This window comes from Salvelinus sp. IW2-2015, unplaced genomic scaffold (genome assembly GCF_002910315.2).
Source record: "Salvelinus sp. IW2-2015 unplaced genomic scaffold, ASM291031v2 Un_scaffold7985, whole genome shotgun sequence".
In the NCBI taxonomy this organism is placed as follows: Eukaryota; Metazoa; Chordata; class Actinopteri; order Salmoniformes; family Salmonidae; genus Salvelinus; species Salvelinus sp. IW2-2015.
In genome coordinates, this window is record NW_019949245.1 from 1 (window position 1) to 11799 (window position 11799).

At 49.1% G+C, this 11799-nt stretch overlaps 1 protein-coding gene and 1 long non-coding RNA gene across 2 annotated transcripts; both read right to left on the minus strand.

Annotated features, from left to right (window-relative positions):
* Positions 1-761: 761 nt before the first annotated feature.
* On the minus strand, positions 762-5347 carry samd1b (sterile alpha motif domain containing 1b). The gene is made up of 5 exons (XM_070442335.1): positions 3882-5347; positions 2058-2393; positions 1567-1628; positions 1383-1487; positions 762-884 (listed from the first exon to the last, which is right to left on the minus strand). Exons 1-2 carry the CDS (start codon positions 5169-5171, stop codon positions 2310-2312), a joined length of 1374 nt encoding a protein of 457 aa, XP_070298436.1. The 5' UTR covers positions 5172-5347; the 3' UTR covers positions 762-884; positions 1383-1487; positions 1567-1628; positions 2058-2309.
* Positions 5348-7498: 2151 nt separating this feature from the next.
* LOC139027185 (uncharacterized) lies at positions 7499-9529 on the minus strand. The gene is made up of 3 exons (XR_011479245.1): positions 9369-9529; positions 7732-8987; positions 7499-7570 (listed from the first exon to the last, which is right to left on the minus strand). It is a non-coding gene; the product is annotated as an uncharacterized lncRNA (long non-coding RNA).
* Positions 9530-11799: the final 2270 nt, after the last annotated feature.

An 11799-nucleotide genomic window follows, 5' to 3' on the forward strand; every position in this document is an offset into this window, starting at 1 on the left:
GGCCTGTTATGGACACCCTGCTTCGTCTCATCTCACCTGAGTCCTGAAAGGCCTGTTTGGACACCCTGCTGTCTGTCTCATCTCACCTGAGTCCTGAAGGCCTGTTCTGAGACAGCCTGCTGTCTGTTCTCATCTCACCTGAGTCCTGAAGGCTAAGGCCTGTTCTGGGAAACCCTTGCTGTCTGTCTCATCTCACCTGAGTCCTGAAGGCCTGTTCTGGACACCCTGCTGTTCTGTCTCATCTCACCTGAGTCCTGAAGGCTAAGGCCGTTCTGGACACCCTGCTGTTCTGTCTCATCTCACCTGAGTCCTGAAGGCACTGTTCTGGAAACCCTCTGTCTGTCTCATTCTCACCTGGTCCGAAGGCCTGTTCTGGAAACACCCTGACTTCTGTCTCATCTCACCTGAGTCCTGAAGAAGGCCTGTTTCTGGACACCCTGCTTCTGTCTCATCTCACCTAGGTCCTGAAGGCCGTTCTGGACCCCTGCTGTCTGTCTCATCTCACCTGAGTCCTGAAGGCCGGTTTCATGGCCACCTGCTGTCTGTCTCATCTCACCTGAGTCCTGAAGGCCTGTTATGGACACCCTGCTGCCTGTCTCATCTCACCTGAGTCCTGAAGGCCTGTTCTTTGGAAACCCTGCTGTCTGTCTCATTCTTCACCTTGAGTCCTGAAGGCCTAAGGCCTGTTCTGGAACACCCTGCTGTCTGTCTCATCTCACCTGAGTCCTGAAGGGCCCTGTTCTGGAAACCCTGGCTGTCTGTCATCTCACCTGAGTCCTGAAGGCTAAGGCCTGTTCTGGAAACCCTGCTGACCTGTGAAATAACTGACCACTCAACACTGTCCAGTTGACTGGGTTAGACTGCCCAGCTCAGACTTCACAAACCTAGAAAAAAGAGGGGGGGGGGATAGGGGGGTAAAGAGAGTGAGAGAGAGAATTTAAGTGTTTGCAAATTGTAACTGTCATTTAGTTAAAAGGACACTCTCTTACCACTCGTCCTCCCTCTTCACCCTCCTCATCTGCTCTCCCTCACCCTTCTTTCCTCCAGCTCACTCAATCCTTCCCGCCTTCCTATACATAATCACCCCCCCTTTCTCCCCTTTAGCTATCACTCTTACATCTCCCTCTTCATCATACATCATCTGCTTCCCTCACCTCTCTCATCCACTCCATCTCTACGTCTCCTCCTTACCCTCACTACTGTCCTCCCTCATCCCTCTTTTCTCCAGCTCACCTCAGACTTCCTCATTTACTCCTCTCTCTTCATGTGAAAGTAATTGACTCTCCTTGCTTCATTCATCCCCTCTGTCTCTCATCTGCTCCTCCCTTCTCTTCTCCTACCTCCTTTTCTTCCTCTCTCTCGCTCTCTGAGGTGATACTCACACTCCTCCGTTCATCCCTCTCTCCTCTGCCAGACCAGAGTCTCTGGGTGAGGCGGTGGGGGTGAGGAGACAGGAGGACACACCACCTCTGTCTTATAGGCCGAACCTGCTGGAAAAGAGGAGAGTGGTTAGCACAGCACACACATGCACTCCCACACACTCAGGCGTTGTAAAGCAGAACTCACAATTGTGGTTGTGGACAGAGGAAGTGTGGCTCTCTCGCTCTGACTGTACCACATTCTTGATCCTGAGAGAGAGAGAGAGAGAGAGAGAGAGAGAGAGAGAGAGAGATGAGAGAGAGAGAGAGAGTTTGACATTTTACAACACTGTATATAGACATAATTTGACATTTGAAATGTCTTTATTCTTTTGGAACTTTTGTGATTGTTATGTTTACGTTTATTTTTTATTGTTTATTTCACTTTTGTTTATTATCTATTTCACTTGCTTTGCTTGTTAACATATGTTTCCTATCCCAATAAAGCCCTTGAATTGAGAGAGACAGACAGAGACAGACACAGAGACAGACAGAGACAGACAGAGACAGACAGAGACAGACAGAGAAAGAGATTTTCCCCCAGGAAATTCTCAATATTGAAAAAGAGAAACCAAAAGTAAGAAACAGACAAACAGAGACAAAATACATAGATAGAGAGATGTGAAGGGAAGCCTATACACTGTGGTTTGTTATGTGGTTTGTGTATCTGGTCTGAGAGACAGTATTGGTTGTGTGTATCTGGTCTGGAGAGACAGTATTGGTTGTGTGTTCTGGTTGTTTGTCCTCCTGCTTCACCCCGCGCTGTCCCTCAGAACCTCCAGCGATGTCATCACCATTCCTGGGTTCCGTTTCCATGGGAACCGGGCAGGGCAAGTCACCCCTTAGAACCCTCCTCCCCCTGAGGCTTGGGTGTCACTCTGCCCCCCATCCTCAGCATCCCCTGTTCCCTCTCTCCTCTTCATCCTCCTCCTCCTCTCCACTCTCTGTCTCCATTGGCTCCTCCTCTTTCACCTCCTGGGAAGACAGAGGAGGAGGGGGGGGTTCAGAGAGAGACAGAGAGACAGAGAGGGGTGGTTCAGAGAGAGGGGGGTTCAGAGAGAGAGACAGAGAGAGAGGGGTGGGGGGGTTCAGAGAGAGAAAGAATTCAGTTGCAGGTTTTACAGTTTCAGCATAGTATGAAATATCAGAGTTAACAGAGAGGAATATGTGACATACAGTCAGACATTTCTTTATTTTCAGGAAACAGGCTATATAACTAGGTAGCCAACAGTCGCTCACTCGTTTAATGTATAGTAGCGAAATAGGCTGCATTATACTTTGGCGTGCGCGTGTTTGTTGCTCTCTCCCTCCCTACATTACTGCGACCTCTTTTGTCCACTGCTTCATTAGAGAGCGCAGCGCAGCTCGAGTTAAGCGCAGGCGGCGCTCCTTGTTAATGGCCCAGGCAGCGACCGCGTGCACCGACAGCGCTGCACCCGCCACAACAGTCCCGTGTTCGGCTTAAATACACGCACTGCCCGCTCGGTTTTACAATCAATATAACCTTTCATGAGAGAATCAGTGAGTCTGGCTTGGTGACTGGTGTGCATATGGTTACAGTTACATCACCGAGAGAGAGCGAGAGAGAGAGAGAGAGAGAGAGAGCGTGCGTTTGTTCGGTTAGAAAAAGGTACCGCCTAGGAAGGGCGTAATGAGGAACGAAACATGAGAGATAGAGGCGGGGATTGAGGGAGAGAGAAAGAACGGAACTAAGAAGATTATAACGGGGGGGGGGGGAACACAAGCTGCTGCGATGTGAATAAAGGCTTGGCGCAGACAGACTTTCCGACGTGGAAAGTCTGCTTTCATTTTCTCAAACTATTCCACCGAATTACCGCGTACGCCCCCGTCCGTCCGTCTGTCTCATAATTTACAGCCAGCTAGACACGTCTATGATATAGGGACGGTAGCCTATAGCCGAACTTTCACCGCGCCAAACACAGAGAAACCACGACAGCATTTCTGGTCGCCCTCTCTCGACGTGCTCCTGTGTGTGCGGTGAATCTGGAACAAGAGACGCGAACAGACGAGAGCGCGCTGTTGAAAGCCCGCACCTTTTGTGCTGCCTGGATGGCAGTGGAGCCCTATAGGAAACAGCGAGCAGGCAGCAAGACACAGTTGCGTGTCGAGGACAAGAATCAGGAGTCTGTTCTGCGGCGCTCTGGTGACGTTACCATTGGCTACCGTTCACACAAAACACACCAGACCCAGAAACGTCATTTTAAACCCAAGATTAATTTGGGCCAAATGATAGTTTTGCCTTCAGAATAGTTTTACATGTAGTTAGGCTGAATGAGAGAGAAACAGGGATTCCATCCAGGGAGAAAAGAGAAAGACGTCTGTCTGCGTTGTTTTGATATATTGATCATTAATTCATAAGCAGACAGGGTGTAGTGAGTCTATTCTGCTCTCCCTCTCTCTGTGTAGTCTAGGCTATAGGACGTGTTGGAAATATTAAGTTACCTTTTTCCCAATGTGCTTATCCTGCAGTGCGCTCTTAAGCAGTCTGTTAGCGGGYCCGGTTGGCTTCGCGGGGGCTGCCTCCACTCCCCTCACCGGGAGAGTGATGTTCCCACACCGGGTCCTCCGCAGCCGACCTCTCGCCACCTCTCTCTCCAGAACCACCTTGACCCTGTTGCGGGTCAGCTTACCCTCAGATGAGAGGCCGTCTTGGCTGGTCAGGTAGCCCAGGATCTCCTTCAGTCCCAGMGGCTTGTGTCCCCCGCGGGTCTCCCCTCTTAACGCGGAGGCTCGGTTCTGCTCGGCTAGTCTGCGGACGGAGGCGATCAGTCTTTCGCCCAAATCCGAGCTGGTCTGCCCGCTGCCCCCGACCCACGGGTTCCCCTCACATCGGCCGGCCCGGAGTTTGGGTTTGACAAGTGGGGATGCTGGCTGAAGCTGTTTCGGCCGCATGAGGTGGCTGTTGCTGCTGGAACWTGAACTGGCGCRTCCCTGGCAAATTTTATGTTCCGTTTCAGCAGCAACACCAACGCAGCTACTGCTGCCCTCCTGCCCCGCCGTCTCCACCRCCCCTGCGCCACCACAGACCCCCTTTGCTTTGCTCGGAGCGCCGCTCCCATCTTGGCCCGGTTTTGTTTCGTGGTTGCCGGCCAAAGGGCTGCTGCCACCCCCCTCCTGCCCTCCTCCTCCTCCTCTTTCTCCTAATCTCTTGTCTTTTGACGCACTTGCTTTCCCACTGCAGCCTCTCCCGGCAGCACAGCCCGTTTCAGCACAGCCCGTTTCGCCACAACCCGGGCAACAGCCAGGGCCGTTTCCGCTATTCAGTGGAAAAAGCTTTTGTTTTTTCTCGGAGGTGAGACCCGGAGTTTCGGGCCGGGGGTCTGGGTACTCACTCGGCTCGGAGACAGAATCCTCCTCTCGGTCCCGGCTCTCCACCTCCTCTAGGTCGGTAAAGCTGTGCGCGCTGTCCCCGTTGTTGTTCAAACTGGAGTGTATGGCTTTCTCTCCCTCCACCTCGCTACCGCCGCCGTTACCCGGCGTGAAGTCACTCTTCTTTCGACTCTTTCTCTGCACCRMCGCCGCATTCCTGTAGGATATGGAGCCCTTGTAGCTAACTTTGAGCACTGTTTGCTCTTGGATCAGTTTCTCCAGTTCCTCCCGGGTTCTGTCTGGATCCGAGCCGTGTCTTCTCCGGACCATACGACATATTCTCTCAAGGTCCGGTCGGGCTTTCCGTGAGCGTAGAGAGTCGATGGTCTCGAGGATCCAGTCCCGGTACTTGGATTCGGACATTTTTGTTGTTGTTTTCCCAGCGGTTGAGTTTGGGTTTGGCCGAGTGCGTCTTTTCTCTCTTGTTGTTTCTGAAGTGACGCTGTAAGACGCTCTCCTATACCGACCCAGTGCGAGCAGAGAGCGAGCCCGGCAGAGCGGAGAATGAAGAACGGAAGCCTCGATGTGCGCCTGCGTTGGCCACATTGTGCGCTTAAGGTGGACTGACGAAGATTGCGTCCCCTTCAGTTCACCKACAGCAGACATWCGCGGACGGTAGCTTATTTAAGGTAGCGTTTTTTTCGTTTTTTTTGCGCATCTCAAGCAGATCGCTCTTTGTTCACATTCCCGCTGCTTTTGGGAAACGTGAACACGCTTTTATTGGTTGTAATACATACACAGATTTGGAAATGGTATTATTTAGTATTTCTGCATATGAACACGTCTTCGGCGGGTCTCTCCAGAGTCCAGACTAAAGACCAACAGTTGGCTGGATGACTGTTTAGGAGACTGCGCATTCTCTCACCTCTAGGCTAAACTGTTTTACAGGAAAAGCGCTCATAGGCCTATACAGAGTCTGTTGGTCTCTAATTAAATATAAAAGATGGATTGAATAGGTATACAGTTGTGTGTGTGTCCGTGGTTTTCAGACCTCTCCTCAGGGAGCCCCAGCCAGTCTGATCTATTCTACAGTTAGGCACCAAGGTGAACTAGTTCAGGGATACAACAAAGTGGTCAAATGTCTGGGCGTTTATCCGGTAAACTGAACCCACAACGAGCGGGATGGGAAAAACTGGGCTACATCAGCAAACAAACAGCACACACAATCCCTTGTGTTGGTCATTTTAACAAGTAAAACTTTATTGTACTGATACTCAAGTTGCAAAATATTACACTTTGTGTTTTATAGTTTTGTTTTTCATGTGGGGGTATTAGATAGTGTCTTTAAACACCTCCCTTCGCAGTGCTGAGGATCAGATAGGGCTGCTGCGGTCCAGAACTTTCCCAAATCTCAGTTTTTACACAAATCCTGGTGGAAGGATCCCGGATTTCCTGCTCATTCCCTCATATTTACAGGAATCTTCCAACCAGGATTTGTGGAAAACCAGGCAATTTAGAATTGTGCAACCCCAGTCATATGGTTTAAAAAGACTATAGGCCTTATGTATTTTCCTAGAAAGTGCAACAGTATGTATATAGTATATATATATATATATATACACCAGCATTGTGCCTGTCCACGGCTGAGAGAGGATGACCTGGAAATACATTGAGGAGACTGTGATGGAGATAAACAGCTGTCCACGGTTACGTCCCAAATGGAACACTGTGCCCTACATTAGTGGCACTACTCTTTACCAAAAGAGAGCCCTATAGGCCTGGGTCAAAAGTAGTGCACTACTCTTGACCAGAGAGCTCTATAGGTCTGGGTCAAAAGTAGTGCACTACTCTTGACCAGAGAGCTCTATAGGGTCTGGTCAAAAGTAGTGCACTTATCTTGACCAGAGACTCTATAGAGTCTGGGTCAAAAGTAGTGCCATCTAAATAGGGGAATATGGTGTCATTTGGGACGTGCCCTATGATATTAGGCGACGGTACACACATTAAAGAGTAGAAGAGAATATGGAATTGTAATGTCAAAGAGCAAGAAGGGTGTTAAGACAATGTAATAATAATAATGAATAATATAATGGTATTTTCAATCCTGGACAACGAGTTAGAGAATGTAATTACACTTCTAATACAAGATGTCAAATGAGTTCTGATGTGTTTAACGGTAGAATGATAAACTATTGGGCCGGATTTAAGAAAAGGAATGCAGGTCATTCAGAAGGCAGAACATGAACTGGTTCCACGACGCTCAGTTGATACGAGCATCACGGCACTAGAGGTTCAAATCCCGCCGGGCACAACCAGACAACAGAACACCTGACCGTGGTTTGGATAGAGGTTCAACTCCCGCCGGGCACAACCAGACAACAGAACACCTGACCGTGGTTGGATAGAGGTTCAACTCCCGCCGGGCACAACCAGACAACAGAACACCTGACCGTGGCTTTGGATAGAAGCATCTCTATGTGGCTTATTATTATTATTATTATCTGAACGGAACTGTGTCAAGACAGAAGTGTACAGTTGAGTGTATGTATTAAACACAAGGACAAGGTAGGAGAGGGGAGGGGTGGGTGTGTAGACTATATGGGGGAGGTGAGTGCAGAGTATTGTGTGTTTGTCACAAATGGCACCCTATTCCCTTTAGAGTGCACTACTCTTTGACCAGAACCCATAGGGTCTGGGGTGTGTAGAACCATAGGTCGAGCTGGGTCTGGGTGTTAGAACCCATAGGGTCTGGGGTGTGTAGACCCATAGGGGTCTGGGGTGTGTAGAACCCATAGGGGTCTGGGGTGTGTAGAACCATAGGTCTGGGTGTAGAACCCATAGGGGTCTGGGGTGTGCTAGGGTGTGTAGACCCATAGGGGTCTGGGTGTGTAGAACCCATAGGGTCTGGGTGTGAGAACAACCATAGGGGTCTGTGTAGAACATAGGTCTGGTGTAGAACCCATAGGGTCTGGGTGTGTAGAACCTGGTTGGTGAAAGTAGTGCACTATATAGGGAACAGGGGGCCATTCAGAACACATCCCAGTATGTGTGGAGCAATATGCTAGCCTAGTACATAGGAGACAGTTGTTAGAGACAGGTATCTGTCCCAATATGGTACATAGGAGACAGTTGTTAGAGACAGGTATCTGTCCCAATATGCTAGCCTAGTACATAGGAGACAGTTGTTAGAGACAGGTATCTGTCCCAATATTGCTAGCCTAGTACATAGGGACAGTTGTTACAGAGACAGGTATCTGTCCCAATATGGTAGTTAGGAGACAGTTTTACAGAGAATGGCTGTCCCAATATGCTAGTTAGGAGACAGTTGTTACAGAGAAGGTGCCTGTCCCAATATGTAGTTTAGGAGACAGTTGTTACAGAGACATTGGCTGTCCCAATATGGTAAGTTAGGAGACAGTTGTTACAGAGACAGGTATCTGTCCCAATATGGTAGTTAGGAGACAGTTGTTAGAGAGACAGGTATCTGTCCCAATATGGTAGTTAGGAGACAGTTGTTACAGAGCAGGTGCAGACAGGTATCTGTCCCAATATGGTAGCTAGGAGACAGTTGTTATAGAGACAGGTATCTGTCCCAATATGGTAGTTAGGAGACAGTTGTTACAGAGACAGGTATCTGTCCCAATATGGTAGTTAGGAGACAGTTGTTARAGAGACAGGTCCCACTCCAACACTCCATAAAGGATGAAACATATAAAGAGACTAAATAATAAATAAATAACAGAAAAAACACATATGGGACAGAAAAGGCAACACTGCTGGTTTACTCTCCTCTCTCTTCTTCTCTCCGTATCTTCCTCTCCCTCTCTTCTTCTCTCCCTCTCGTAGCTGGTGCTTGTGATTCAACAGGAGACAGTACTCCAGTTTACCTTCCTTCTCCCTCTCCTTCCCTCTCTTCTTCCGTCGCCCTCTCTCTCTCCTTCCTTTTCCCTCTCCTTCTCTCCCTCCCTTCTTCCTTCTCCCTCTCTCTCCCTCCCTTCTTCCTCCCTCTCTCTCCTTCTCTCCCTCCCTTCTTCCTTCTCCCTCTCTCTCCCTCCTTCCCTCTCCATCCCTCCTTCTCTATCTTCTTCCTTCAATCCCTCTCTCTGGTTGGGTCTAGAAGTCAGTGAACTCCTTGGCACATTGTTCACTGATGGAGACTCTAATCTCCTCCTCTTCGTACTCCTCAAAGTTGCTGGTGTCACCTGGGCCTTTGAACTTAGGAACGAACGGGGCCTCCACCTACACACACACACGCGCACACACACACGCACGCACACACACACACACACACAGAGGATGAGGAAAAATACATAAATATTGAAAAATTCATCAAACAATCATTTTAGCATTTTACTAAACCAGATTCCCGTATAATTATCATATTCAAACATATCAATACATTTGTTTACATGACATTAATTTAGCAGACGCTCTTATCCAGAGCGACTTACAGAAGAAATGAGGGTTAAGTGCCTTGCTCAAAGGGGCTTTCTGGAAAACCTGGCATTTTGAGAAAGTTACCTGGAATTGTACTGTACCCTACATGTCAGTTAGACCTCTCACCTCTCACCTTTATCTGGTATACTGTACCCTACATGTCAGTTAGGCCCCACCCCTCACCTTTCTCTGGTATACGGCGATCCAATCAGTGGTGGCGAACCACTTGTGTCCCTTGATGTCGTTGACGCCGTTCTTCAGGTTGCCATAGCGCTTGGTCAGGTCCACCTGTAGTAGATTCCTCAACAGATCCTTCAGGTCAGAGCTGAAGTGGGAGGGGAAACGCACCTGGGGAGGAGGGGGAGGAGAGGGGGAATAGACGAGGAGGAGGAGGGGAGTGGTAGTGTGGGAGAGTAGAGAAGGAGAGGGGGGAGTAGAGGAGGAGACGAGAGGAGAGGGGGAATAGAGGAGGAGGGGAAGGGGGAGTGGAGGTGTGGGAGAGTAGAGAGGAGAGGGGGAGGAGAGGAGGGAAGAGAGGAGAGGGGGAATAGAGGAGGAGGGGAAGGGGGAGTGGTAGTGTGGGAGAGTAGGAGAAGGAGAGGGGGGAGAGAGGAGGGAATAGAGGAGGAGGGGAAGCGGTAGTGGTAGTGTGGGGAGAGTAGAGAAGGAGAGGGGGGAGGGAGGGAAGAGAGGAGAGGGGGAATAGAGGAGGAGGGGAAGGGGGAGTGGTAGTGTGGGAGAGTAAGAGAGGAGGAGGGGGGTGAGGAGAGGAGGGAATAGCAGGAGGAGGGGAAGGGGTAGTTGGTAGTGTGGAGAGAGTAGAGAAGGAGAGGGGGGAGGAGAGGAGGGAAGAGAGGAGAAGAGGGGAATAGAGGAGGAGGGAAGGGGAGTGGTGTTGGGAGTAGGAAGAGAGGGGGGAGGAGAGGAGGGAAGAGAGGAGAGGGGAAGGGGTATCGCTGGTAGTGTGGGAGAGTAGAGAAGGAGAGGGGGAGCAGAGGAGGGAAGAGAGGAGAGGGGAATAGGAAGGAGGGGAGGGGAAAGGGGAGTGGTGGTGTGGGAGAGAGAAGGCAGAGGGGGGAGGAGAGGAGGGAAGAGAGGAGAGGGGGAATAGAGGAGGAGGGAAGGGGGAGTGGTGGTGTGGGGAGAGTAGAGAAGGAGAGGGGGGAGGAGAGGAGGGAAGAGAGGAGAGGGGGAATAGAGGAGGAGGGAAGGGGAGTGGTTGTGTGGGAGAGTAGAGAAGGAGAGGGGGGGGGAAGAGAGAGGGGAATAGAGGAGGAGGGGAAGGGGAGTGGTAGTGTGGGAGGGTGAGAGACGGAGAGGGGAGGAGCGGAGGCGGGAGGGAGCAAGGGGCGGGAGGAGAAGGAGTGTGGAAGAAGTGAGGAGGTGATGGGGAGGAGGAGGAGAGCGGAGGAGAGGTTGGAGGATTGAGAGGGGGAGGACAGGAGGGAGTGTGGAGAGGGGGAGGAGAGGAGGGTGGAGAGGGGGAGGAGAGGAGGGAGGGTGGAGTAGGGGGAGAACAGGAGGGGGTAGAGAAGAATTTTTTTAGAAGAGAGGCAAAAAGGAAAAAGAACAGGGGCAAACCAGGTTCTCATCTCAGTGCTGATCTAAAATTACTAGACAGACAGACAGACAGACAGACAGACAGACAGACAGACATACACACACTACCGTTCAAAAGTTTGGGGTCAAAAGTTTGGGGTCACTTAGACATGTCGTTGTTTTTGATACAAAAGCACATTTTTTGTCCATTAAATTAACATCAATTTGACCAGAAATACAGTGTAGATGTTGTTACTGTTGTAAGTGACTATTGCAGCTGGAAACAGCTGATTTTTCATGGAATATCTACATAGGCGTACAGAGGCCCATTATCAGCAACCATGTGTTCCAATGGCACGTTGCGTTAGCTAATCCAAGTTCATCATTTTAAAAAGGCTAATTGATCATTAGAAAACCATTTTGCAATTATGTTAGCACAGCTGAAAACTGTTGTTCTGATTAAAGAAGAAATAAAACTGGTCTTCTTTAGACTAGTTGAGAATCTGGAGCATCAGCATTTGTGGGTTCAATTACAGGCTCAAAATGGCCAGAAACAAAGAACTTTCTTCTGAAACTTGTCAGTCTATTATTTTTCTGAGAAAGGAAGGCTATTCCATGCGAGAAATTGGCAAGACACTGAAGATTGCTTCTTTAATCAGAACAACAGTTTTCATCTGTGCTAAGCCTATGAAAATGATCAACTTGAATTAGATAACACAACATGCCATTGGAAAAAACGAGTGATGGTTGCTAATAATGGGCCTCTGTACGTCTGTGTAGATATTCCATTTTTTTTTTTTTAAACAGCCGTTTCCAGCTGCAATAGTTTACAACATTAACACTGTATTTCTGATGAATTTGATGTTATTTTAATGGACAACAAATGTGCTTTTCTTTCAACAACAAAAAAATGATATTTCTAAGTGACCCCAAACACCTACCCTACACTATATATGTATATACTGTATATATATGTATATACTGTATATATATATATATATATATATATACAGTGGGGAGAACAAGTATTTGATACACTGCCGATTTTGCAGGTTTTCCTACTTACAAAGCATGT